Genomic DNA, 23,406 nt, shown 5'->3' on the forward strand with positions numbered 1-23,406 from the left:
AGAAACTTCTTACTCCACATCTAGTGACCTAACAAGCAATAACACTCCCTATTCCCTCAAGTACTTTGCAAACAGGGACATCAAAACCTCCCAATCAAGAGTACTGAAGAGTCCTAAAACACCTAGGGGGCAATACATGTGGGTTACAGCATGCAACATCCTTGTACCACATATTTAAAATACAGTATAAAATACAAAGCAGGGCTTTAAGATGTGGCTTTTCACACACCACTTTATTAGGCAAGCATACATTTGAAAACTGAATGAAGAAACCCCAAACCCACAGCTCATGACTGACACTCTGCAGGCCTACCAGGGTAGAAAAGTCTCTACATGAAGGCACAAAAAATTTACATTGTGGGATTTTTAGTATTACACATCTTGGTACTACAATCTTGAAGTTCTAAAAGGAGACTATAATTGAATCATAAAGTGTGCCTGGGTACTCCAGCTGGCCAGAATGTTAATGAAGTACCTTGTAATTAATTCATTGATGCACAACTCCAGGAATCTCATCACTACATATTTCTTTTAAATATAGCCGAATTAACTTTTAAAATTTGAGGCTCCTGCTGTTTCTTAAAAAAAATTTGCAGATGTAATCTTAGTCATGTTCAGCCTTCATCCTGAAAACGCCATCAGTTGCCGGCAGCAAAATTCAGGCAGCAACAGGGAGGTTCTGGTAAGCAAAGTCAGAGGCAGAAAAAACCCCAAACAAAACACTCAAAAAGCCAAGGAGATAATTAATTAAGTGTTTAATCTCTTTCCTAAAATGTTATTTCTTGAACATCTTTTATGCTGGAGATAAGGAACACTGGAACACTTTCTGCCAGACCTCAAGCATCTCCTGGCTCTATATGCACTTCTATAAGAAAATATTGAACAGTCTACTGCATTTAATTAATGTTTCATAACAAGACAACACCAAGTAGAAAGCATAAAGAGCATCCATGAGACTGTAACTCAGTAAATATTTACTTTTTCCCCAATTTCTTCTACATTTTCTAGTACTTCTTCACAACTATTGTCTCTTCGATCTATTAAGCTTTGCTATTGTCTCTGTATTCAAGAGTATGACAAAGTTTTTAAGTATTATTCAGCCAAGCACCACAGGGTGTCAGTTTGCAGCCTTGAAAGACTCCCATCAACCAGTAAGAATGTGGCTTTGAACAAGCCAGACTAATAAAATGTAACATGTGACGATAAGGTTGCCACCACAGCAAAGAACCAGAGCTCTAATGATAACTACTCCAACCCCACAGTCACATAATAAAATAAATCATATGTTTTGGCACCCATTATAATTAACAGTGATTGGTTCATTATGTTAACAAAGCACTGTCTATGTATATATGTGTGCTAGTGCACTGCATTACATACAATGCATCAAAACATCCGCATTACTGCTTTCAAGGTTATTCTTGTGGCTGAACAGTTTTGGGTTTTTTTTCCTCAAAGAAAAAAAGCATTGAGATCTTCCATTAGTCCAACAAAAAAAAAAAGCACAATAAGTTAGTGGATATGATTTCCTTACCACCTGTATTAACAATCCTTGATGGTAACGAAATTGAAAGGATTATAAAAATGTTAAATATTTTCACTATGATTACATGTTGGTTAGTATCTGCTTTATGAACAGTTTCAGCTTCCGTTTTATGAAGTGGAAATACTGACAGGTACAACAAAAAGAAATAAAACTCATTAAATTATTGTTAACATCTGCTTAACATCTAAATGCTGATTTTAACAAGCCCTACCTTTAGCAAATTGGCTTAAGCTAAGCAAGTGTTTCACAATCTTTTTGAAAAAGCAGCCACCCTTTGGCTCATCTATCTTCAGGTAAGTTTCCCATGAGCTACAAGCAAAGTCCTTCTTCAGAAAGGCTGAGATAGTGGCTGGCCTCAAGCACCAACTCTCTTCTCTGACCTGATAAGAAAGAAGCTGCTACTAGCAAATCCAGCCAGGGAACACTTTTACAAGTCAGTGTTAAGATTCATCTCCAGCTGCTTCCTAGTCCTGTGTCTTCAAGAAACTGAGATCCTGTCAGCTGTTAAAGGCACTGACAGTTCCCTTAACTACTTTAAACTCATGGTGTGCAATAGCATTGGAAATCGTCACAATATTCGTACGGAAAAAGCTTCAGTAGCTCCAGCTACTGCAATACTGTTATGCTTTTTGGATAAACGTTCATAGAATTTTGCATGTTTGTGGGAAGGAGGTAAGAGTCTCTCTCCTCCTTTAACCCCTTAGCACTAACCCCCTTGATTTTGAAAGTCAGTCTGGAGCCACAACTAAGCACAGGGAGTGACACTTCATGGTACAGCTTTTGATACAGAAAGACATCAATACCCCTTTTTCTTCACCACTTGAATGATGTTGGTGCTCACTTGTATTGCATACATTTAGACTTGCCATGCTAGGATTGTACCTGTATACTGCTATTACTAGTGACAGCACTTGCAGAAACTACAGCTATTCTTAGTCCACACACACAGGAGAAGTGATGTGCCACTTTCTTTTCTCTAATTAAAGATGTCACATTCCTTTCTGAGCCACATTTCTCCCCACAGTTTGAGAAAGGCTACACTAAATCAATTAACAATCCCCAAGGGTCCAGAATTAGGTCAGAAACCCAAAATGATTTGGAAGTTTCCTTTTAAAAATAATCTTACTGGTTTCCTTTTAATATGGAGTGAAGTACAATGACATCTCTGAAGAGAAAAACAGTTAGAATTACATTTATAGCATATACTGGCAGAAGAGAAGAGACAACTTGAAAGACTCTCTTAAATTTGCTGACTAATCCTAAACCTAGGGAAAGCATTAATGTAAAGCAGCCCATGATCCCTCCCATGTGCTGCACTGCATTGTATTAACATGAAACTGTCATTTGATAGTGCTCCCGTAAATTTTACCCACTGTACCAGATCTATGCTTCAAAAAAAGAAAACAGAGCTTTTTTTTCTACTTTCTTTCTTTTTTGGCTCATGTAAAGATTCACATCTGATAAATGAACTTATACTTAATGATTTCACAGATAAAAGTAAACTTGGAGGAAGAGACTGTTCAGCCAAGTGTAATTACAAACTGTTCCTTTCTGTAGGAAGTGTTCACCTCCAATGGTGAGGAAGTTCATCCCTGAGTTTAAAGAAGTCTGAGTTTGGTACAACTTTTGTTAACACACAACAGAGTATTCGAATGGGATAAGATAAGATAGTTATTGTTGCCAAACATCCACCTCCCAAAAGCTGCTTCCCCTGCAGCAGGAACAGTGAAGCTGTAAAGACACATCTTCCAGAATAATCACCCAGAAGACTGGGAGAAGAAGATAGCAGACAGCCAGTAACTACCATTCATTTCTTCCCCAGACACTCCACAACAAGTTCCTGATGCAAATTCATACACCAACCCATTTCTATTCCTCCCCTTACATGATAGGAAGACTTAAAAGTGGAAGATCATCCTTATACACAGCTCTTAAAGTAATAATCACATAAAAATTAACATTGACCACAGTACTAATATAACCAGTAGGGGTTTATGCAGAGGGGAAGAATTTAGACATTATTTTTTAGATTTGTAATTGAGGAAAGTGACGTAAATGAGTGAAAACACAAATTATAAACATCCACGTATTCTGGAAGAAAATAACTGAACACGGTCAAGTCCATCCCTCAAGGAGAAAGCAGGAAACTACATTAGCTTGCACATGCTTTAAAACCAGCTTTAACAGATAGAGGCAAGAGCCACTTTCTAGGTTTACTGCAACTTAATTAGGCCCCACCTGGTACAACAGAGGGCAGTAAACAATATGCAGTTTCCCCTTCTTTGTTTAAAGCAACTTTACAGGAAAAAAAGCAGCTGTAAAACCTTGACGTCAAATAGTACATTTTAAAGAATGAGAAGAAAGGTTAGACACACAGTCTGGTTCTGAAAAGCACTTAGTTACATATTAATTGTGCAGACAAATAGTCACTCTAAGTCAGTTAAGACTAGTTTTGTATCATTAAAGTTAAAATCATCACTGATGAATCCAACTTGACAAACCTACAGAAATTTAGTGGTAGCATCAAGTAGAAAAAGCTCTGTGCCCCATAAAGTCCAAGTTGTCATGCACCTGAAAGGGAGGTTTTTAATCTAAATTTTAATAATGTTTGGTGGAAAAAATATTCGCGAGCTCTTTTTTCAGGCCCAGCACCGTCCAGTGCATCACTGTTAATCACTGTGCTTTGACAATGACATTTCTTCATTTTGAAAATATTTTACTCTCATAATTGCTGAGCAAAATATGCACCTACACAGCAAGTGAATTAGGATACAGTGCAGCTGAATACAAATAAATGCTACCTACCATATACAACAAACAATCTATTAAAAACCCCCCACATTTTCCTCAATCTTTTGTATGTTTTTTGTACTTCAGTATTTGGAATACCCTCAGAATCCAGAAAGATAAAACACTTGCATCATGCTATACTGGTTTTTTTGTTGTTCTTTTTAAACTGAAGTGCTATTCTTTTAAATACTGATTTTGTTCTTCCTCGTGAGGGATCAGAAAGAGAGGAAGGTAAAGTTTTTAGGATTTTCTGAATAAATGTCAAATGGTGCTTGAATGAGCAGAACCCACTTGGGAGACAGGAACTGGCTGCAATGTCTGGTCAACGAGCAAGTCATTTCTCCTCTCTGCCTTCCTTTTCCCTCCTCCTTTTTATCATCTCTGACAGCTAGCCATCTGAGGTATGAATCATCTCCACTACAGCTTTTCAACTAAATTGATGTTTTAAAAGAAACAGATTGGGAAAAGTTAGCATTAAGTGAACCAAAAGCAGAGCTGCGTGTTTAGTAACATGTATCACACTCTCTGTTTTCAGGGCTCACTCTTAAATTGCTCCTATGCCTGAAAAAGGTAAATGTGAGGGTTTGTTTGTAAGGGTATTAGGATGGGATGTTCTGTTCCATCCTCATTTCTTGTCACCATATCTGTATTTTCCATGTCAGAAAGGTGAGGGATCATACCCTCAAACCTCATTCCCCCATTTCTCCCTGCATCAGAAGCAGGCTGCTGATTGCCTTCTCCCTTTCAACCTTATTTTTTCTCTTCCTCCTCTTCCCCATAAAGTGTCATGAGGAAGCTTGCAGACAACTTGGCAGGCTGGGCTGGAAGAGTTCTACGTCACAGAAGCATTGGTCTTTCTTATACCCTCTAAGTCTTATATAATAAAAGCAAAAACAAGGTTCCAGGACAGTAAAATAATATTTCAAACAAAGTATGAGGGTTTTTTGAGAGTCACTTTAAGCCATTTTGTAAATTAAAACCAATCATTTTGCTATTATTTTACAGCTGCTTGGAAGGAGACTGCATAATATTTAATTTTTTTGTCCCCACTGTACTTGGTGGCAATAAGCTGTTGTTCATCATGACTAACGTACATCTTTCACTGAACACAGTGTGCAGTGTCTACCATTTATTACATAATAAAAAAAAAAAGAAAAACCACAAAAAAGTAAAACATTATTCACTCCTGAAGGCAAAAGATTTGTATCTGTAGATATATGCTTACTAGAAAATTTCAGCAAATGAAAACGGAGAAGCTTGGCAGGTCTGGAAATCAAACTACAAAGTGCTAACCACTAGGAAACACCCCTTTCCTCTAAAGGGGCTTTCAGAATGCCTAAAATTCATTCTGCTGTTATTCCAGCCACCCTCTAGTACCATGTTTCTCCATAGTTCACACAGGAATTTACCAGGCATATATCACAAAAAGGGTTAAATAGAAGTGAAACTGATTGCACTGCACGAAGAAATTAGGATCCCATTTCAATAAATATTTTCAGCATTAATTTTCTCCTCTCCAACAGAACTTTATAATATACTTGGTCCCCAGATACAGAAGGGTCTAAAGCACATTATGAAATGCCTTCCTTTGCTCTGAATGCTATTTACAGAAATAATTATTATTCTAAACAGGTAACATGCTGTATGATTTCAAAACATTATGGGTAAGCTGTTAAATATTAAAGAGGTTGCTTTTAATATTAATACATGCACCATGAAAACCATCTCAGAGAAGTCCAGGACATAAGATACTGCACTTGTATAACTTGATTTGCTCTTCACCCCCTCCCCCCACCTCATTTCCTACAATCTTTAATTCCTAATTTCTAATTTGATAGCTTCTGACCACTGCCTCCAATCAATCCATGGGGCTGTTGCATTAGAAATAACCAGCTAAACACAACATCCCCCTGAGACTCCTGTATGGAACAGCAAAGATCATCCTGCCCACAGTGCAGCATGAAAGTTCCAAAATCTGCTCTTGCTGCAGCCATTCAGTATGATCCTACTCCAAATGCAATGCCCTAACTGAGAATTTGAAAACTATCCACCCAGTGGTAACAACATTACCACAATTTTACAGTTGAACAAACTAAGGCACAAAAGTGTTAAGTGGGTCACACAAGCAGTAAATGCTTTATTTAAGCAGCTGTTTAAAAAGAAAATAAACCCAAAACCAAATAACCCCTCCCAGCTAAACACATCAAAAACACTGGGCAGTAAGAGAGGAAGAGGGTTACATCCTTTATAAAAAACACCCTTCTACCACACACACATTCACAGCAGCATACGTGTGCATCTAAGTAAACATAAATGCAGAGACACACACAGAGAAGAACTTATTTACACACAGGGCCCAGAGCACACATACACAAGCACTTACTTGATCTATTTCCATTAACTTGGGGAAGGCACCTGGCCATTCGATCGCCACCTTCACTATATCAGCAGGAGGGGGCATTGCGACGCTGCTGTTCTTCGGAGCCAGTACAACTGGACACTAAATACTGCAGAGAGTCTCTCTCATTCACACCTGCAGGGAGAAAGGGGAAAAAAAAATAATAATACAGCAGTTCAGACAGAACTCCGGTACTGCCGCTTCATCTCACCCACATTTTGCCTGGCTGGGCAGGTGAATGAAAACATATGTGTGTATGTATGGGCCAGAGGAGAAGAACGACACATATTACAGAAGGAAACACGGGACACAACACCACAACACATTGCAGAGCTTGTCAGTCTGTTAGAAAGATGGCTGAAGCACTGAAATGTACACTGAATAATAGACATGCATTAGATTTAAATAGAGAAACTATTTTTCAATATCATTAGATAAACTGGTGGGGAGAAGCGACAAACTAGGAGAAGCTCCTGTTACAGTGTCGCTCCTGGAATCCCAGGGAACGTGACCGAATCCGTAAAAGCTGGCGCTCCAGGAGAAGAGATTGCCCAGGAAGTTATGGCCAGGAAACACTGTTTCTTTTAACTATAGCAATGATCTTCTGGGTGTTCACAAATAGATCACTGCACTATAGCAACCAGGATGTCAGGAAGAAGGCAGAACACACAGCAGTTTCCACATATACATACACACACACATCCTCACCAAACAGATTCAGAGATACACATATATAAACACTTCTTTACAGTAAATCTCAGACACATGAATGCAAAAGGATATAGTATACATTAAGAGTGATATAATCAGCTACCTAAAACGTCATCGTTCTGCAAGAATATGAATATCAATAGGATCTCATGCCAAATAAGTGCTGACTGTGAATTTCGGGGGAGGAAAGGAAAAGGGAAGGACCAAATCCTCATGTTAGGCAGAATATGAGTTCCGACTTCTGGTTTATCAAAGTTTGTAACCTCACAATAACAACAAACATTATTCAAGTGTTGTAGTGCCTTTTTTGAGCTTGCAAACAAACCTTCTGGACCCCTCTCCCAGCTCAGTGGTAGCAGGACAGCCACTGAAGTAGCAAAGCTCTGCAATTCTCAGAAACGACAACCCATGCACCTTCCTGCAGGCTGTAAGGTTCCTGCTTGCTTTGCTAAGTCCTTTGTGTTGACCGTGGCTTTCCTGCATGCTCTGCCAAGACCCAGCAGGACGCCAGCATGTATGACAAAATGAGAGAAGCTGTAGAAATCCCCAGAGGTACAATCAAACTTCTTAGCAGAAAAGAGAAGGAAGTGGTGAAAGCATGGACACATGCTTGCACATATACCCTTTGAACGAGCTAAGGCAAGAGATGAGCTGACAGAATATATCAGACATCCAAAAACCACAAACAGGTACAGCAAAAAAAGGCTCTGACCACCATCAGTTGTTGCTTCAACTAACAACCCTTCTCCAATTGCAGCAGAATCACGAACACAGATCAGCCTGAACAAAATCATGGAAGCATCCCTTCCTTGAGACATATTTTACCTTCGCTTCATACCACTTATAAGTGGGAGTATGTCCAGCCTTCACATATATGGCTCTACCTCTCCTTTTTTCTTGTGTGTCCTCTGGTCTACTCTGAAAACATCTAGTCCTCCGTGTTTGCAAGCTCTGCTACATTTTACATAGGGTTCTCAACACATACTATGAAAGCAATTTATGAACTTTAAACTCCAGCAATTTATTTCCAACAATGGCAGTTCTGATGCTGACAGGATCACACATCACCGCAAAGCAAAGCACAAGGCAGTAAATAAGACAATAGATGGGTCTGTAAATAAGACTGGATTGCAGGAAGTGCATTGAAACAACGTGATTAAGAAACAAAGTGATATTGTCTACATGTGATGGATGTCACAGGGACCAGGAATAAACTCAATTAAAGCATGCAACTGGCTTACTGGTCATTCAGAGTAGTCAGACATTAGCTTTTCCCCCAAAGAGCCTGAGCGGATGCAAGTCTCCAGCATTTCTCCCCTGACACCTCACACTCCTGCCGTTTGCATCTCCCATGGGTGCTCCCCTTGCTGCACAGCGCACTGACTCAACCAACCAGCAAAAAATACTTTCGGTCATCTGTTTGTGTTTTGTTGTTTTTTTTTCCCCAAGCCAAAGAGCTTCACAGAGGTGGCACAATGTGGAGAGAGGCAAGACTTGTTGGCAGCAATGAGCTGAAATCCACCTTGACAGTCAGATGAAACTGAGACCCTGGCACATTTTTGCTCCCACACATACAGTGACCACGTTTCCCATCTCCTCAGGAGAACAGTTCTCCGTGGTCTCAGCCTGGCAGCATTTCGGTATCAAACTGCCTGCAGAGCTCAAGTGGAGCTAGCTGACCCAGTACCTGACTGACAGACTTCTCCCTGCATTCCCTGGCATGGCACCACAGCCTGAGTCTACGGGCCACAACACAAAGAGTGACAGCAGCTCCTGTCAGACGCACTTTGCTGCGGACAGCTTTGGATGAGTAAGTCCTTATTTTCAACAGTTTTATTCCCATTTTGGTTCTCCTGCAATTTTCATGAAAAAAAATAATCTCTAGGCCATATATCTACAGAGAGGGAAGGAAGACCTATAATAACCACAGACTCCACCTAACGCATGGGCACACCCACTGGGAAGATAACTGGGAAGACAGGGAAGCAACTCAGAGCATGGTAACTTCTCTCTGGGGAGACCTTATAGCAGCCTTCCAGTACTTAAAGGGAGCCTACAGGAAAGATGGGGAGGGGCTTTTTATTAGGCAGTGCAGGGATAGGAAGAGGGGTAACAGTTTTAAGCAAAAAGAGGGTAGATTTAGATTAGGTATTAGGAAGAAATTCTTTACTGTGAGAGTGGTAAGGCACCAGAATAGGTTGCCCAGAGAAGTTGTAGGTGCCCCCATCCCTGGAGGTGTTCAAAGCCAGGTTGAATGAGGCTCTCGCAATGAATACTGGAGATGACAACATTGATGATGACCAATGACAATGACTATGAAAGCAGAAGATCATGTAGCAACAAATTTGCAGAAAACTCTTAACATACAAATTTGGGCACCAACCCTCATTTTGCTAGCAAGTTGTAGTCCATTTAACAAGTCACACAGGGAGAAAGCAAATGGTTTAAGGAAGAAGAGTAAAGGAAAGTTGACAGTAAGTTAATCAAATTCAGCTATGAAAATAAGCATTTGCATTCCAAAGCAAAGTGCAAGAGAAGTCTGCCACAGCATTCCGAAGACAATTTCAATGTGACTAGTTTTTAATGCTGGCTAGCAGAGATCTCCTACATAATTATAATTATTAATATAGGTATGCCTGTACAGTCATAAAACACAAAGCAAAATGACAGATCTTTAACTAATACAAGTGGATGTAGTTCTACCACTAGGAGAAGACCAACTTGGGGATATTAGTGTAGTCTGAATACCGAAAAGCATATATAAAATCATCACCACAAATTTCTTGGTGTTTCTCAGTGGACATCCTAGTCAAATGTGCCGACTTTTTTCGTACCTTATAATCTTTCAAATCCAATGCAGGATCAAAACCAGACTTTAATTTCATTCTATCTATGTGGCAATGACAGAAACAAATATTCTTTTTTATGTTTTTTTAGGTTAAAACAGATGCTTAGCTGTCATCACAAAATCATGATTGCAAAGAAAATTCTGCAGTCAGCAGTACTGACAATTACAAATTACCTACTCTTTATTCCAGTGCTACACTGTGTGTTAAGACACTAAACAGTAAAACATGGAAAGCACAATCCCTGGCATGAAAGAATTCCAATTCAGTAAGCAATTTTCATGATGTGAATGAAGAACCAGTTTTGGACCTGCAATACCTTCTCTCCAAGTGGGATTCTGAGAAGCACTGACAAGTAAGAGCTACTTTGCAACTCATTTTTACAATGTTTATTTTCAGTGTAGAATCTGAAGGCAACAGGATGCATGTGCAGGCAGAAGTGTATGAAGTGGGAGAGGGGGTCTGAGGAAAAGAAATGCAACTTCCTATTGTTATCCCTAACATATAAATACCCCCTGGAAGGGTTTTAAGCAACTTCCATGCTCAGCAACACACTGTTTCATAATATGAGGGAAAACCCTCCACAACCAAAACATCCCTACCACTTGAACTCACTTTTTTACATCAATAGGGTTTTTCAGAGATGTAACAGTTTATAGTTAGTTAACAGTTCTTTTAGCCCATTTAAAAGTACAAATTCTGAGAGTTCTTGTTATTATCACATACAGTATATTTTTGCATTTCAACTATGCTATGCAAGAAGTCCAGTGGTCTGCTAAGTCATTGTAATTAACACTCAAGCTGGAAATCAAAGTATGTTAAATTTCATGCAAAATCCATTGGCACACACACGCAAGCTCCCAGTTTACCTGCCTGGCTCCGAGGAATTAATTCAGCACCTGTATCAGCAGAACATATTGAATTTTCCCCTTCTACCTATGCATTGCATGTGTAAAATGGGATTTTACCCATGTATTAAAATAAGTTCTCAGTAGAGCTCTTTTTTTTTTTTTTTAAACTTGTTTTGCAATTTCCCTGGCACTTTCCATACAAGGTACTCAAGGTAATTTAAATAACTTACAGCTATTAGAGCACATCTCTCAAGAAATATACTCTATTCTTACTCTACAGACAGGAGGAAAAATGCAGGCTAATAGGAGCTATGAGACTTGCAGTTCTAGTCAAATATGAAAACAGCAGCCTACAACAGCTCATTTCTTCTTTTCAGAGGAGAGATAAATACTCAAACACTAGACCAGGTCATTTCATGTACGGCGTGAGTATAGAAGTTAATGATTAAAAAGCAACCAAAGGAATGTCACGTGCGTTTAAGAATTTAATAAAAGAAAGCCTCCCTGGACAAAAGGCAGCATATATAGGAATCAGCTGGAGCTGGTGGAGATGCCCCTGCTCCCCCTCACAGAGAGGTTTTCACATAGCATTTCTCCATGGTGAAACAAGGCAAATGGAGGGGAGGGCTGAGCCCTGGCTGGCCACGTAGGGACCAGTGGCAGGAAGAGAGGTCTGTCTGCTCAGGACCTTACGTAATTAACGGCCACTTGTCAAACCTCCTCAGCTTCCTCCACTGGGCTCTGCAGCCCCAGCAAACAGAAAGCAAGTGGCAAGTTCAGCTGGAAGGTCCCTCAGGGACCAAGTCTGATTAACAATTTTAGAAAGATAATCCAGCCTGGGATTAATATCCCCCAAGAGAGTTATTTTTGGAGTTAAACTGCATGACTGAACAGATGAGTCTAAGGAGCTGTAAACATGCTCTACCATCTCTGCAAGAAATAAAAACAACAAAGAAGCCAGAGGGCTGGATGTACACTTTGTATACATAAAAAAGGCTTTCATGCTACCTTCTTCCTTTTTGTTACGCATTCAGTGCTATTCACCCCTGAAGTAGGCAGGGGTCAAAGGTCCAGCAGACCTAGGTCAATAAAATCCACAAATGCTTTCCCACAAATGGAAGGTTACAGGAGCTATGAGCTATATTATAGTAAATGATGGAAAAGAGGGGGTGATCTTGGAGAGCAGCCAACCCTAGAGGGTGGTTATCCCCTCTGCAGTAGCCACTGTCGCTGCTGGAAGACCAGACACTACTGGACAGACTTCCACAGTTGGGAAGTTGATGGACTGCTTTGAAAGGGAATGTTTCTTTGATGCTGAACTGACAATCTGCTGGCCAATAATGCATCACTAGCCCAGAAACGCACCATTTAATATTATGATAAAATGAGCTTTGGACCCTCCAGGTCCACCATTTTTCCTCTCCAAAAATACCTGGAAACCTAGTATTGGAGGAAATTAAGAATATGGGTGTGAAATGTACAGAACAGGACAGGTTTTTGTCACTGCTGAAGACAGGAAAGATGGTGAATATTCATGTGGTTACCACCTGCCTCATTCTCACATATCCATAATCTTTCTTCACAATTTCATTCCAACTATTTTGTCTTTCCCACAGTAATCCTGTTATTTCTCTCCTTCGAAAGCATATCATGGAGTTCAAGTTTCACTGTCATTGACAGGCTCGTTTTAAAAAAAAAAAATGCTCTTCAAAACTAGGGAGAAAAATAGGCTTTAAAAGGTTCTTGAAAAGAAAAGTTGGAAGAAAACACAACAGACTGGATATACTCAGAATACAAGCAAGCAGGCTGTCTGATCTTGCTTCTAAAGCACATATTGAAGCATACCAGAAAAATTCAGGTACTTATTTAACTTGAACTCCCCCGCTTCTTGGAAGATTGCATTCCTTCTAAGGAACTTTTAGTTACATGTCTATAATTCAGAAGAGAGAGGACTAAAAACTTGGGTTTGATTATTTAAGGTATCTGAACTTTCTGGCAATTTAATTAAGCTTCATACACCATGCGCTCAGACAAAAATGCTGTGTTAATTGAAGATGTTGATATCTGAGCTCTTCAAACTAGAGATTGGGAAAGCATCGAACTCGAGTATTCAAAATACTATTCCAAGAAATAAAATGCCCTAAACAAAGAAGAAAACACACTAAACCCCCCAAAACTCATGACAATTACCATAACAACAACCTGACAGTCAAAGAGGCAAGGTTACCTATCTTCACAAAGATAGCATGATTTTTCAGAGGTGCTGACTACCTGCCTAGCATGTGGAAATTGAAGAACATGGCAGGTACCAAGTAAAGAAACAAAAATCAAACAGCACTCTGAGTAAAATGCTAGAATCCACTTAAACTTTTCACTGTTTATCAGGGCTTGCAGCTTTGTTTGGGGTTGTTTCTCATCAGTGGGCTGTACTCCAGATGTTTCTAAACTGAAGCAAGCAGACAAAAAGTATTCCTTAGAATCCAGCTGAATACAATTTTCTTTTCCTCTCTCTCAGGGCAAACTCAACATAACCTGAGAGGCTAAAAGGAAGTAATCAGAAAAAGATGAAGCCTCAATTTTAGCCAGTAGTGCTGCTGTTTTGAAATGGTCATAAGGTGAGAATGAGAATTTTCAGCAATAAGAAAGCTGGAGGGGAGAAGAAAGAAAAAAGAAAATTGGTGCTGTGAAATAACCAAAATATAGCAATGGTAAATATTACAGCTCCAGAAGATGGATGCAAATGTTTGGGGTTTTTTGGGGATATGGGATTCTTTCTAATTTTTAAAGTAAGCACACTCCTAAAGGAGTCCAACATACCTGGAAATAGAATAAGTTTATGAGAGGTTGGTTGAAAATACACTGAAGAGAAACAGGAAAAGTTCATCAAAAGTGTTGTGACTCAGGAAAGTCAAAATATAATAAAAATAACTAAGAGTAAAGAAATAACAAAAGTCCACCTTCTCCTTTAGCAGTAGCATAATTTAGCTATGGTATGTGGGACTTTCCTGGCATTTGGGTAAATCATGCGGCTAGAAAGAACACAAAAGCATCTTGAGTTGAGGTGATAACGCTTTATTGCTTCACTTCAGTAGAAGCTGAATCAAGACAACTATGACTGGTTATATCCCCAAGCAGATAACAGATACAAGAAGATACAAGGTCGGGAGAAACTTTAAACTACCTGCTAGAAGCAAGGTGAAGCAGCAATATTAAAAAAAAAAAGAAATTCTTACCCTATCAATGCTTATGACACATATAGAGAAAGTAATGCTGCAGTCAGTAAGCTAGCAGTCAAATGGAGGAAGAGAGGGCAACAGTAAAGGAAACAACCAAGTTCACTTACAGCACAGCCTGGATGTCAAAGGCTAAAAAAACCCAAAATTATTTTCTAAATAAATCATTCTGCAAAGGAAACTACTGTGCAAAAGAGGCACACTGATACTCCACAGTGAATAAGAAGAGCCTGATGCTCATCATACTCATTAGAAGGAAAAAAAACAGCAAAAAGATAGACTGGATACTATTTCTGAGTCTAACGAGGACATAAAAGTTTTGAAGACATCAGCTTTTTGCTTCAGGCACTGACATTGCTCTTCAAAGATCAAAAACCAAGAGAAGGAAAAAAACCACCTGTCAGTAATCTTGCAGCAGAAAGCAGCTCCATCTATAGTGGTGTTCTTAGCAAGTATAAGAGAAACTATGCTGGTGAGATTAGTACATTAAAAAAGCTAACAGTCAAAACACCCCATGTTTTCTGGACTTCTCAACACTCTACAGTCTTTGAGTCCACCCCTGTAAACTCCTAGCTCTCTGCCAGTTCATACTTTCATATTAACGAAGAACAAGTTGGCCTTATCACTTGTGAACTTCCCAATGCCAGCACTCTGAGGGGCATTCAGCAAAACAAAGGACTGCAAATGGGAAACAGAGCGACAGCCACCCAGGAAAAAAATATGGCAGTTACTGTTAGAGACCTCGTCTATACCTAAAATTTGTGGAATAACTTGAGCTATACCGCATTAAAGAGATTGTATTTCCAAACAGTATGTGTTGTTGAGACTAATCTGGCATTTCAATGGACATTATTAAACCCACTGTGAAAAACAGGGATGCAGAAATGCTAAAGAAACAAAGGTGGACACAATCACATCCAAAAACCATACTGTGAAAACACCCATCCTTAACACTGATCCCACCCTGCTTTGCTGAGTACTGCTCAGTCTGTGTACCTGCAGGCTTGGAACCACTGTTCCAGGGAAATCCCTATCACATATCACCCTCCCTTTCAATGCTGACACATACCTTGGGGCTATCGTTTGTAATTCTGTATCAGGAAGAGCTTGCATAAGTGAGCAATCTTCCCTGTTATCCAGCCAGGTTAACCAATAAGGTCAATGTCAAGTAAGATACAGGGAAAAAGATACTAAAGAGCCCAAAAACAGTGCAAGTTCCAGGGTCATGCAACCAGAACATAGAGGATATTTTGGAGGGATGGTAGAAACCTTCAGAAGAAACTTGACTACAAAATAGCAGCAGTGTAAATGCTCTGCTCACCCAGCCCATTTCTAGGGAAGATGCGTCCTGTGTAAAGCTTGTTAAACAATATTAAATGCGACTTTTGGTGACAGGAGAGCTGGGTATTGAAACATGACATTACCCCTTGCTCATCTCTGCATTGCAAAGCGATGATTAGCAGACGACCCTGCTTGACCAGGGGTGTTAGATAAGATTAGTTCCAGTAGTTTCTTCCAGCCTCAACCATTCTGCAATTCTCTTGAGCATACTGATAAAATTGCTTTAACCACTTCTGAAGTCCTAGCTGGCCCATCAGTGTTCAAATATTATGCCTATTCTGTGCACAACTGTGCACACAATAAGCAAAAAGAGCTGCTTTTGTAGCAGGTTACCTTCCATAACATAAGAAGATTCTCTAAACTCACTAAAGCCAGCTGTTGGTTACAACTTAGCAAAAACAATCTCTGTAACTCTTCCCACATGGCATCCAAGAGCACTCATTCAAAGAAGACCTTAGTCTTCCATACCCTGAACTAAGATTTTAAAGGTCAAGATGAAACTTTACTTCTGACAGAAAAAATACTGTAATTTGCTTTTGCGTTACAGTCTAATACATTACATTCAATCACTTAGTACAATTTTTGGTCACCCCATAATTTTACTGCACACTTTATTCAACATTAAAATCTACATGGTCCAAGGAAAGAACAGAGAGAGATGCAAACATCGTCCTTCTACTGGTTTGAGTCGCAAGCTCTACAGAGTCATGCTGTCGACAATAGTTGAAAAGCTTACTGTCTGTGTCTCTCTGCAGGGACAGCAGGACAGGCAATGTCTTCACTCTGAAATTAGCTCACACATGCACTTAAAACTCCACTGAATTTAATCCATATTATTATGTTGGGCTATTAAAAAGAGGGGAGAACAACACACACACCGATCCAGTTCTTGCACTTAAAGCAAAAGAGAGGTGCTATGATTGCCTGTTGTTTTACTACCAGAACAAAGTGGAAATACTTTAACAAAGAAACTGACTCACAAAAAATACTAGCTAATTTAGTAAATATGTTTACTTCATTGCCCAGGTAAAAAGCAATTGTCAGTTAAAAAGTCACCTTTGTAATATATACAATCTGCCCCTCCAAGTACTTTCTATCTCACAGGTAACAATAATTACAAAGGTTCTCTAAGACTCCCCATATAGCTACAGCTAACTCTGTCAGAAGCTGATGATGGCACAGCTGTGTTTCCCCATCTCCATATTCCAGTGGAAGCTCCTGCTCCAGTCTCTCTGGAAAGATACATAGTTATGACAAGAATGAACAAAACACTAACTGTTTCCAAACTGGCTAATCAATTAACTGAGGGCTTAACCTTCACACAATACACGCATCCAGACAATGCAACCAACACTTTCTGCACACTGAGGACTTAACTGTGCCAGCCGCATTATTCTGCAAGATGAATTGTGGCAATTTCCTTCTCAGGAGCCAGAACATCAATTGTCACTGATTGCTGCTGCAACTCAATCAGCTTCTATCAAAACAACCCATTCAAAATGAACCAGTACTTGCTGTTATGATGCTTTTCTCTATTATCCTAAAAACAAATAGAGCGCCTCAAATATATAATGCCCTCTTGATTCCACACAGGAGTTGGTGCCAAGCACTTTATTTGCTAGGAACTTACAAATACTAACTACAGAACAGAGAGAAGCTGGCAGCAATAGGCAAAAGGACATTATGCCTTTGCTGCATAATTATATGTATGCCTCTAACTTATAAAAAAAAATCCTCATAACTGTTTTATGTTAAAAATATCATATTACATACATCAACCTGAGCCACCATCCTTACATTCTCCGCTACAATGAAATATTTCTACTTCAAAAACTTCAGGCTTCTGCTGTTCAAAGTCCAGTTCCATATCAGATCTGATGATGTCTCTGCTTCTCCAATGTCATGGCCTGACCTCCTGCTCCCCAGTGCCAGCACTGTACAGCATGCCAATTCAGAGAGATGGAGCGTCCAATACCAAACCCAAACGATGACACATTTTCAGTCAGATTAGCCCCTTGAACGTGTTCACCACTCACTCACCCAAGCATCAGGATCACCGTAAGGAGTGGGTATGGGCAATATTGAAAACAAGAATATAACCTGCTTGTCTTAAACCATCATGGAAACATGCCCTGAGCCAAAAAATAGAAGACTTAATTCACCTGTGCAAATCTCATGGCACACAGCTGAGATTCAAATCCATAGAGGAGAACGATGTAAAAATATGCAATTAGCAAGTTCATCACAGTATGTTTCATTAACTCAATGAGCTCCTTTATAATTGTAACGTACATTAAAAGATTAAAGTCTTTGGATAAAATCCAAGTACATTTTTAGTGCTCTGATAACTGCCAGAGTTCAGAACTCCAGAAATATAAAGTAACATCCCTTTACCAATTTCCCTGTGAGAGTAACCACTGTTCATCCTTCTTGCTTTCAGATTTTAATGTTCTCAAATGAAATCTTCCCATTGCACTTGAGGGTGAGGGATGGCAAGTCACTGTTCAGTTAACTGTCTAGTTCAGTTTGACGTAGTTAGAAGTGTTTCCAAATAAAACTGTCAACTGAAGTTGAACATTTTGAACTTCCTAGAGGGCTAACACCTGGCTGAAAAGCCCTTTGTGTGAAAATGGAAACACTAAAACAAAGCATAAAACAGTAACTCCATGGCACTTTTCATCTGCTTTCAGCAGTAATTTAATGTCACTAGGCCTCTGATGTTCAAGTAGTGCGATTTAGCTATTAATCTCTTAAAAACAGAATAGAGTTTCTTTCTGCCCTTCAGTAATGCACTTATACTCTGCTGTGAAGATTAAAAATTAGTGGTACAAGTTTAGTGCACGATAACAACAGTAAACACAAAGCCTTACCCACTCTCATTTTACACTATATTAATCAATATTCACAAGTTGTACACTGAAACCATAAGCATTTCCAAAAAGCTGCAGTGTGCATCTCCACTATATCCTTTTCACTCCCCACCCCATCCTACAGTTTATTGATACTTCAGCTTAATGTTTTTTGCGGTCTTCATGCTGCATTCACAGAACCATAGCCACAGCCCATCCCGTGGTCTTAATTTGGAGTAAGGAGTATGAAAACAAAAGGGATTCTGTTTCCAACATTGCCAAACAATCTACCCTGTCACAAGTATGTGGACTCTGCATCTCTGAAGACCAGGACTTGAGTCCCAGTTCAGTTACAGTCCTCTACTGCCCACGGGGAATTCTGCTGTTCTGTCAAAGCTGGATGTGACTTTCTTCTACTTTGCTTGGAAGAATACTCCAGTGTGTAGGGATCACAAAGACACGTTCTCCATAACACGTAGTTTCCAAATGCTGCTGCCTGATCTGGGCATACAAAACTTAAGAGGACATGAGGAATGAAGTAAAAGATGTTTTTGAAGATTTTTTGAAGTTTCCTTTACACACATGCCATTCTCCAAACTCTGGACTAGATTCCTACTTACCACAAAACCTTCATAAGCTCACTTCTTGGGGTGTTGAGGAATTTAATAGATTTCAGTCACACCTCTTGCTTTGCTGGTCTCACTCACTGTGCCAACAACTTTTGACTAGGACGGGGAAGGGGAGGGTGTGTGGAAATGATGGACATTAATTCCATTTAAGGCACTTAAAAGAAATTCTGAAGCAACAGTGCGAATAGGTAAATATGGTAGATCAGCACCCAGTACAAAGTCTAATGCTCCCATTTAAACAAGATAGAAGAATGTATACTTGCATTTGCAAAACAAACCTCTTGAGATCCACAAGTCCTAGATTCTTATTTGACCTTGAGTGTCACTGAGAGAATGTAATCATTAGCAGCCAGTGCAAGACAGAAAAATAAACTGAAAAAAAGCCACCTGCAAATAGGCCTTATATCTACCAAGGTCTTTTCCCCACAACACTGATTAAAGAAAAGAAGTCCCTACCACATGTAGTAATCACACTGTTAAAATGAACCAAGAACACTTGTGTTTAATTTTCTTTTATTCAAAGGCTTTGTGTGTGGCCACATACTTGCCCTTTGGCCTTCTGTGCCTCCAATCACCAACTATAAAATGTGGCACCACACTTCCTCAGAGAGCTTGAGAGACATTTAGAGGCTACAAGGGGTTGCATCTAAGACAGGCTGACAGGCTACCCAGAATGGGCAGCTTATTTATTCATATGCTCAGACAGAGACTATTTGCCCAGTTCTTATGGCATTTTACTATTCTCAGCTCTCAAGATCCTGAAAACAGACTAGCTTACCTATTTCTACCATCCTTAGTTTCAATACCACACCTACCATTAAAAAACAGAGAGGCAGAAGCAGAGGATGCAGCTTCAGTGTCTTTAGGAAACAGTCTGTGCCCTTTAATGCATTTTGGAGCACATCACTGCAGTTATCAATCAGACTGGGTTCCTCACAAGAATTCCAAATATGGACTTTGGGATGAGACAGAAAGGGGTAAACCATTTTGTAGCTATATTTATTAGCCAATATTTTCTATTTCGCTTACTGTGCCAAACTAAAAGATTAATTACCAGCACAAAATGATAAATAGATTTCTAGGTGGATTGCATACTTTAAAACTAATCAGGAAGGGAAACTGATTTCCCAGGCAAAATAAAAGCATCATCATTATATCCATGTAAGCCAAGACTGAAAGAGCCCACAGAACATGCTGTGTGAACAAGTCTCAAGTTTCACTGTCATTTTTCTTTACATATCAAGCTGTTTTTCCTTACAAGTCCCTGAGGCACACACAAATGACTGCAAAGCAAATCAAAATGCAAGTACTCGGAAACAGACCAGTGAGGAACCATTGCTCGCCCCTTCATCACGTTCTTCCTTCTATTCAGGCTTTCATCATTTAGTATGAGCGACTTTCTGCTTTGGTTTTAGAGCCCTGAAAGTTTAAGCTGTTCTCAAATTAGAAATAACCTGTTATCTGTCTCCTTGCTTCAGTCACTCCTGGCAACTGCCTTATTTTCAGCACACACATGACAGGAAGAGACCACTGTCGTGTGACAGTTACCTCTTTCTGGCCCCAAATAATCTCTGTAGTTTTACACAGTGAAACTAATGCATGGCTGCTGACTACCATACCCTCCCGCCTTTGCTTTTAGCCACTTAATTGCTGAAGTGGAAATACAGATGTTAAAAGACAGGCACATGACAAAACACACTTGCCTCTTGCTTTGAGGAGACAACATAACAGCAAGATGAAAAATCCCACAGCTACAAAGGATCCCAATTTTCTCAGGGTAAGATGCTGAAAGCATCTTGCATGGCACCATTTCATCTCTAATAGGATCAAACTGAACTACTCCCAGTAAATTGAGGTTCTGCCTTGTTTTAACAGTTCCTTTCTTGAATGCGTCACTATTTCCCCTGGCATGAGGAAAAGGCTGAGGTGCTTAATGCCTTCTTTGCCTCAGTCTTTAGTTGTAAAGAAAGTTGTTCCCTCTGTGTACAAACCCAGGAGCTAGAGGAGCAAAATGAGGCTCCCATGATCCAAGAGGAGGTGGTCAGAGCCTTGCTAGCCCAACTAGACACCCACAAGTCTATGGGGCCGGATGGGATTCATCCAGGGGTATTGAAGGAGCTGGCGGATGTGCTGGCCAAACCCCTTTCCATCATCTTCCAACAGTCCCGGAAGACTGGGGAAGTCCCACTGGACTGGAGGCTGGCTGATGTTGTGCCCATCTACAAGAAGGGTCGCAGAGAGGATCCAGGGAACTACAGGCCTGTCAGTCTGACTTCAGTGCCAGGGAAAGTCATCAACGGGTGATCTTGAGTGCTATCATGAAGCACATGCAAGAGAACCGGGTGATCAGGCCCAGTCAACATGGGTTCACAAAAGGCAGGCCTTGCCAAACTAACCTGATTGCCTTCTATGACAAAGTGACTTGGCTGCTGGATGAGGGAAAGGCTGTGGATGTGGTCTTCCTGGACTTCAGCAAAGCCTTTGACACAGTTTCTCACAGCATTCTGCTTTGGAAACTGTCAGCCTCTGGCCTGGACAGGCGCACACTCTCCTGGGTGGAAAACTGGTTGGATGGCCGGGCCCAGAGAGTGGTGGGAAATGGTGTGAAATCCAGCTGGAGGCCAGTGACAAGTGGGGTTCCCCAGGGCTCAGTGCTGGGTCCATCCCTGTTCAGTGTCTTTATCAATGACCTGGATGAAGGCATCGAGTGCACCCTTAGCAAGTTTGCAGACGACACTAAGCTGGGTGGAAGTGTCGATCTGCTGGAGGGTCGGGAGGCTCTGCAAAGGGATCTGAACAGGCTGGACCACTGGGCTGAGACCAATGGCATGAGGTTTAACAAGGCCAAATGCCGGGTCCTGCACTTGGGGCACAACAACCCTATGCAGTGCTACAGACTAGGAGAAGTCTGTCTAGAAAGCTGCCAGGAGGAGAGGGACCTGGGGGTGTTGGTTGACAGCGACTGAACATGAGCCAGCAGTGTGCCCAGGTGGCCAAGAAGGCCAATGGCATCTTGGCTTGTATCAGAAACAGCTTGACCAGCAGGTCCAGGGAGGTTATTCTCCCTCTGTACTCAGCACTGGTGAGACCGCTCCTCGAATCCTGTGTTCAGTTCTGGGCCCCTCACCACAAGAAGGATGTTGAGGCCCTGGAGAGTGTCCAGAGAAGAGCAACAAAGCTGGTGAAGGGGCTGGAGAACAGGCCTTATGAGGAGCGGCTGAGAGAGCTGGGGTTGTTTAGCCTGGAGAAGAGGAGGCTGAGGGGAGACATTATTGCTCTCTACAACTACCTGAAAGGACGTTGTAGAGAGGAGGGTGCTGGCCTCTTCTCCCAAGTGACAGGGGACAGGACAAGAGGGAATGGCCTCAAGCTCTGCCAGGGGAGGTTTAGGCTGGACATTAGGAAAAAATTTTTCACAGAAGGGGTCATTGGGCACTGGAACAGGCTGCCCAGGGAGGTGGTTGAGTCACCTTCCCTGGAGGTTTTTAAGGCACGGGTGGACGAGGTGCTCAGGGGCATGGTTTAGTGTTTGATAGGAATGGTAGGACTCGATGATCCGGTGGGTCTCTTCCAACCTGGTTATTCTATGATTCTATGATTATTTAAGAAAGAAGAATCATACCTTAAAAGGAAGATAGCAACAAGGTAGTTTTGCTTGCTGCCAGCCAAGTTAAATATAACACGTATTGCTGCTTTCTGTTAAGAGAAACACAACCATGCCAAAGGTTGGCAGTTTGTTATAGCAGTTGAGAAATAATAAGCCTTGTTGAGCACATTTTCCTTTTGAGCAGCCACACATGTGATGATGTGTGCAGCACAGGTATTTGCTTATGTGCAAGAAGAAAGGGCTACAGGTCTCTGCTGTCAGACTGTGTCCCTCTGCATCTTCATTTTCAAGTTTGCAAATATGTATTACATTTTTCTACAGTTGAAAAAGCCTGCAATGGTATCCACCATGAAAGTGCCTTTCAAGTATTTTAGATTAAATATCATCTAGAATATGTTTTGACTTGGATCTGCTTTTAGATTTTTTAATTATTGATTTATAATATATGCATTAAAAATCACTGGAGGCAAAAAAATCAATTGTATTTAAGACACTATTTTTATTTTTGTATGACTTTTAAGTGATGACAGCTTTAAGACCCACTAGAGTAAGCAGGGATTAGACTTTAATGCGCTTTCCTTGCTTCTAGTATATAAAAGTTTCAC

General features: G+C 40.5%; 1 protein-coding gene across 2 annotated transcripts in view; it reads right to left on the reverse strand.

Moving 5' to 3' along the window:
* ELMO1 (engulfment and cell motility 1) overlaps nt 1–23,406 on the reverse strand; it is a 311,923-nt gene that overhangs the window by 254,046 nt on the left and 34,471 nt on the right. Inside the window, exons 1-2 of one of the 2 annotated variants that reach the window (XM_069859886.1) lie at nt 7,215–7,229; nt 6,720–6,869 (exon numbers count right to left, since the gene is read on the reverse strand). In XM_069859886.1, coding sequence (XP_069715987.1) covers nt 6,720–6,797 — 78 coding nt within the window. In that variant the 5' untranslated portion in view covers nt 6,798–6,869; nt 7,215–7,229. Of the gene's footprint in view, nt 1–6,719; nt 6,870–7,214; nt 7,230–23,406 lie in introns of those variants that run through there. The other variant, XM_069859885.1, reaches the window with a different exon arrangement.

The sequence above is a fragment of the Phaenicophaeus curvirostris genome, chromosome 6 (genome assembly GCF_032191515.1).
Source record: "Phaenicophaeus curvirostris isolate KB17595 chromosome 6, BPBGC_Pcur_1.0, whole genome shotgun sequence".
NCBI lineage: Eukaryota > Metazoa > Chordata > Aves > Cuculiformes > Cuculidae > Phaenicophaeus > Phaenicophaeus curvirostris.